The 5,252-nt window shown below is 32.7% G+C and overlaps 2 protein-coding genes across 2 annotated transcripts; one reads left to right on the top strand and one right to left on the bottom strand.

Annotated features, from left to right (window-relative positions):
* Nucleotides 1-324: 324 nt before the first annotated feature.
* Nucleotides 325-1,470, top strand: LOC105622503 (probable methyltransferase-like protein 15 homolog). Its single transcript, XM_012203919.1, has one exon. The coding sequence runs from the start codon at nt 325-327 to the stop codon at nt 1,468-1,470; it is 1,146 nt and encodes a 381-aa protein (XP_012059309.1).
* A 146-nt stretch (nt 1,471-1,616) lies between these two features.
* Nucleotides 1,617-5,107, bottom strand: LOC105622571 (C-1-tetrahydrofolate synthase, cytoplasmic; the record flags this gene model as incomplete). The annotated part of the gene is given in 8 exon segments (XM_012203988.1): nt 1,617-1,838; nt 1,950-2,135; nt 2,554-2,806; nt 3,115-3,578; nt 3,850-3,918; nt 3,920-4,068; nt 4,142-4,445; nt 4,529-5,107. Coding segments are annotated over 8 exon segments (2,094 nt in total), but the record flags the coding sequence as incomplete, so codon positions are not given.
* Nucleotides 5,108-5,252: the final 145 nt, after the last annotated feature.

Genomic DNA, 5,252 nt, shown 5'->3' with positions numbered 1-5,252 from the left:
ATTTTTCTCTATTTTCTGTCTATTTGATGATTTTTAGCGACTTGGGACAGCACATTCGTGACCAATTGAGAATTGCGTTTTCAAAGGGTGAAGCTACAAACCAACTGAATTCTGAACAGTGTAATCGATATTATTCAAGTTTAAAAAAGATTTCATCGAATTATTACGGACAACTTTATAAACGCTCTTTGTTAAGCACTGCAAGTGGATTGAGTAGGGAGCACTGTAATTTGGCATTGACTCAAGAAATACGAAAGTATTTGTCAGAAGAGGATAACGGAATATTTAATAGGCTTCGTTGGACACTAAAAAATATTATAAGAAATGATAAGGCTTAAGTTTACATACTTTGCAAATAAGTTTGGTAAGAATAAACATTTTATTGATAAAACAAACACATTAGTAAAAAGTAATTTACTATGTTTAATTAATGTGAGGCAATATAGTTGTAAATATAACATCTGTTCTAACAAAGATCTTCATGTGCCTGTTATGGCGCAAGAAGTATTGACATATATGGCTCCATCGCCAGGCAAAACATACATAGATATGACATTTGGTGCTGGTGGACATGCTACCAAATTATTAGAACATTCGCCTGATATAAAAATATTTGCATTAGATAGAGATCCTTTAGCATATGAATGTGCAAAGCAATTATCACAGAGATATCCAGGACAAGTAATTCCTTTGTTAGGTAAATTTTCTGAGTTACCGCAGTTACTTGAATCATACAACATTAAAGAAAGTAGTATAGATGGTATTTTGTTCGATTTTGGTTGTTCATCAATGCAATTTGATACAGCGAGTAGAGGTTTCTCTTTATCAAAAGATGGACCATTAGATATGAGAATGGACGGGCTTCGATGTCCAAAACAACTTACTGCCGCGGACGTATTAGAAAGAGCAACAGAGGAGGACTTGATTCATATCATAAAAGTTTATGGACAAGAGAAATGTGCTAAGAAAATTGCACGTGCTATTATTGACGCTAGATACATGTTTAGAAAATTAGAGACGACAAAAGAATTAGCTCAACTAATTGAATCCACTTTAGATGGTGAAATTAGAAGAGATAGTCTTGGCAGATTTTCACATAATGCCACGAAAACGTTTCAAGCACTTAGAATTTTTGTCAATAATGAATTAAATGAAATCAATTACGGTATACTTCTCGCACAAGTATATTTGAAACTATCTGGTTGTTTAATAACGATTTCATTTCATTCACTCGAAGATACTATAGTTAAAAGACATATTTCTGGAAACATAACAGATAATGTAGCTAATACCGTGGCATTAAAATATGCGCATTATGGTAAAACATTTGATAAGAACGAATTTGAAAGATTGACAAAAATACCATGGAAAATGATACATAAGCATGTTTTGACACCTACTGCTGAAGAAATTGAAACAAATCCGAGATCGCGATCCGCGAAATTGCGTGCTATTATGAAAGTAAAATAAATATGTATAGTGTATTAAAACTTGTAATAATTCGCATTTTTTTTTTATCAATGTTACAAATTTGTTGAAATGGTATACTTGTAATGTGTATACAATCTATTTTAACAGGATGTTACCATATTGTACATAAATAATAAAGAATGTAGTTTCTTGTACAAAAAAGTTTATTAATGATTATGTATTGATATATTATAAACTCTCTGAGGAATTATTAACATTATATACTACGAAATGTTCGTTGAAAAATAAACATTTAAGTTACAAAATAGATATTAAATTTAAAACAGGCCTTCTATTTCATCTGTTTCGGTATTCCAATCCATATCGTAAATACTTGGTCTAGTCGAAAGTCCTGGCATCATCATAATCTGAAATATATAATGAAATAATAGTGAAAATTACTTAATAAATCTTTAATAATAAAAATTAATAATAAAAATCTTTTTATTATTAATTGCATAGATGAAAAAATCATTCACCTCTCCCACCATAGGAACAATAAATCTGGCGCCGGTTGAAACGAATATATCTGTAATGTCGAGGGTGAAACCGGTTGGTGCACCTTTGATAGCTGGATCTCCAGTTAACGAATTTGATGTTTTTGCCATACATATCGGAAATTTGTTATATCCTAACTTGTTATACTGTTCGATTTTTTTCTGCACCTATAATGAGTAGTAAAAGTTTATATATTGTATTAAGTGTAGGAAAAAGTTCGTGGCATTTTTTCCGTTTAACTATAACGGGAAAAACGCCACGAACTTTTTCCCACACCTAATATGTAAGTTTATATATTGTTATAATATTATATTATAACAGTATATAAAATGTCAATTTTACTTTAGTATATTAGAGTTTTTATAACAGATATATTACCAAAGAAAAATCGTGCGATTATCGATACAAACACACAAAAATGATATTAAAATGAAATTATTTTATATTAGAAAATTATATTACATAATTTTAGTTATTTTTAATAATATTGACAATGTTTGTAGCAATAATTTATATATATATATATATATAAAATATATATATATAAATTATATATATGTATGTGGGATAAAAATATTTGTTCACCTTTTCCGCGAGAACGACTTGGCCAGCACCATAAATCTCTTTAGCGATCTTATTAATTTTTTCTTCGATGCTATCCTCGAGATCGTATAATAGTTCGAAATTACTATTTTTTTCGGTAGCTGCTATTACTGCATCCGCAAGAGCTATAGCACCAGCCCCACCTTCGGCCCAATGAGTGCATATTACTGCATCAGTTGCACCGCTTTCCAAGGCTGCTTGCTTAACGAGCTCTAGCTCCGCTTGAGTATCGGTACTGAAAGATTAATGATACTCATCTATGACCGATTGTATTAATTCAAATGTTATGATTCATATGCTTGAATATGTTAGCTTTGTTTATAAAATTTTCATAAGTATGATGATGTCATCATGAAATAAAATTCTTAAAACATTCTCTCTTTGAGTTCGTAATAATTTGATAACTGTTAGTAAAATAAGGATTACAACAAAAACTTCAACGAAACAAATAATATATATTCAAGATTAGTATTCTGATGACTGCGGATTTAACTTTTGTAATAGAAAACTATCATACTATTAATTATTTGTAAGAAAAATCACCTGTGAGAGTTGATGGCAACAACTACGGACACGCCATATTTCAAACCATTACTGATGTGTTTTCGCAGATTTGGTAAGCCTTTTCTAACAAGTTCAACATTTTCTTCGATATACTCTTTTTTTAACGGTGCTCCGGTCGTAACCGGTGGCCCACCACCGTGCATCTTCAATGCTCTAATAGTCGCTACAAGTACGACAGCATTCGGTACGTATCCGGAAGTACGACATTTGATGTCAAAAAACTTTTCCATGCCAATATCCGATCCAAATCCGGCTTCTGTTATTACAATGCCTTTCGGTCCGACTAATTTTAGAGCAATAGCGTCGCCGATAATAGATGAACAACCGTGGGCTATATTGGCGAATGGTCCAGCGTGTACTATTACAGGTGTACCTTCCAATGATTGCATAAGTGTCGGTTCTATAGCATCTTTTAGCAGAATCGCCATTGCTCCTGTCATACCCTGAGGATTAAGTAGATATTTAAACAAGCCGCAAATTGTTTTCGTTATACAAAATTGTGAAGATGTAAAGATTATTGTGAATGGTTTATTTATCTAATTATCTAATTGTAATTGAATGTAATTATACTTTAATTTAAATTATTAAAATACATATAATTTAACGAGATATATTAACGAGATAATAAAAAAAATCGTTATTTCATATAAATAATAATATCGAATGTATAATTAAGATAATTTTTCGCATACAATTTTAAATAATTATACTAACAAAATCTTCAGCAGTTAAAGGCTCGCCGCTTTTGCTAAATCCGATAACGATATTACCAAGTCGTTTTTTTCATATCTTCGGCATTAGTTGATAATGCAAGGATTGCCATTATTTCAGATCCAACAGAAATACAGAATGAGGTTTCTCTTGTCTTGCCTTTCTCGGTTGGGCTCTGACCAATGGAGATCTTCCGCAAAAATCGATCGTTAATATCCACCACTGCATAACAGAAAAGATGCAAATACAATATCTTTTTCGCGGAAATATATTCCTATAAGTTCTTAAATCGCACCTCGCGTCCATATGATGTTATTTGGATCGATGTCAAGTCTTGCAAATTGACGTTTTTCTTCTTCCGTTAACGAATTCGGATCAGTTTTTGTGATGCCAAGTTTTTCCAATCGTCTCAGCTGGATTTTTGAAAATTTCCTGACACCTTTAATAGTTGGTACCAATCGATCATATAGGACTTTATCACTCTGAGTGGACTCGTGGAAATATCGTGCATCAATTTGCGCCGCCAAAAGATTATTTGCGGCAGAAACAGCATGAATATCCCCGGTTAGGTGAAGATTAAATTCCTCCATAGGTATTACCTACAACAAGGTCAATAAACAATATATCTTCATCATAAATATTGATAGTTATCGTTATTTGAAGAAATTTCTTTTACTCATACCTGTGAATATCCTCCTCCAGCAGCTCCTCCTTTAACGCCAAATGTAGGTCCTTGGCTAGGTTGTCTAAGAGTAACGAAAGAATTTTTGCCTCTGTGCGCCGTTAGTGCTTGCACCAATCCAACGGAAGTCGTGCTTTTTCCTTCACCAAATGGCGTTGGCGTGATGCCCGCTACCACGACATATTTTCCATTTTTTTGATTCTTTAGTCGTTGTAATACACTGAGACCGATCTTAGCTTTTTTGCTGCCGTAAGGACTAAACTCGTTCGATAATAATCCAATTTCTTCAGCTAATGCAACGATCGATTTTGGCTCTTGACTCCTGGAAATATCGATATCGCTCGGTACAGGTCTCACAGGATTCAGTTTAAGAGTCCGCAATTTCCATTGACTGTTGAACAGTTTTTCCGCCGATCTTTGCGCGGATATTACGGTATTTTTCATTAACATAGCGACTGTCATTGGTCCAACACCGCCGGGTACTGGTGTAATGTACGAAGCTACTTTAACAGCTTCTTGATATGCTACGTCGCCTACTAAACGTTGTCCGCTTTTCTTTGTAGAATCTGAAACACCATTAATGATTTAGTAATATTTATTGGATTTGAAAATCCAATTTGATTGGATTTTTCGTTCGATTATGTTTTGATTATGTTTGATTATGTTTATGTTTATGTCAAAATTTTTTTGTTAAATTATTTCAAATATAAAAAGAGAAAAAGAG

The sequence above is a fragment of the Atta cephalotes genome, assembly GCF_000143395.1.
Source record: "Atta cephalotes unplaced genomic scaffold scaffold00046, whole genome shotgun sequence".
In the NCBI taxonomy this organism is placed as follows: Eukaryota; Metazoa; Arthropoda; class Insecta; order Hymenoptera; family Formicidae; genus Atta; species Atta cephalotes.
Note: the sequence above shows the minus strand (reverse complement) of the source record. Positions and strands in the feature narration are given on the sequence as shown.

Bases quoted from the DNA above. Each gene is read 5' to 3' on its own strand.
- LOC105622503 (XM_012203919.1), top strand. From the start codon at position 325: ATGATAAGGCTTAAGTTTACATACTTTGCAAATAAGTTTGGTAAGAAT.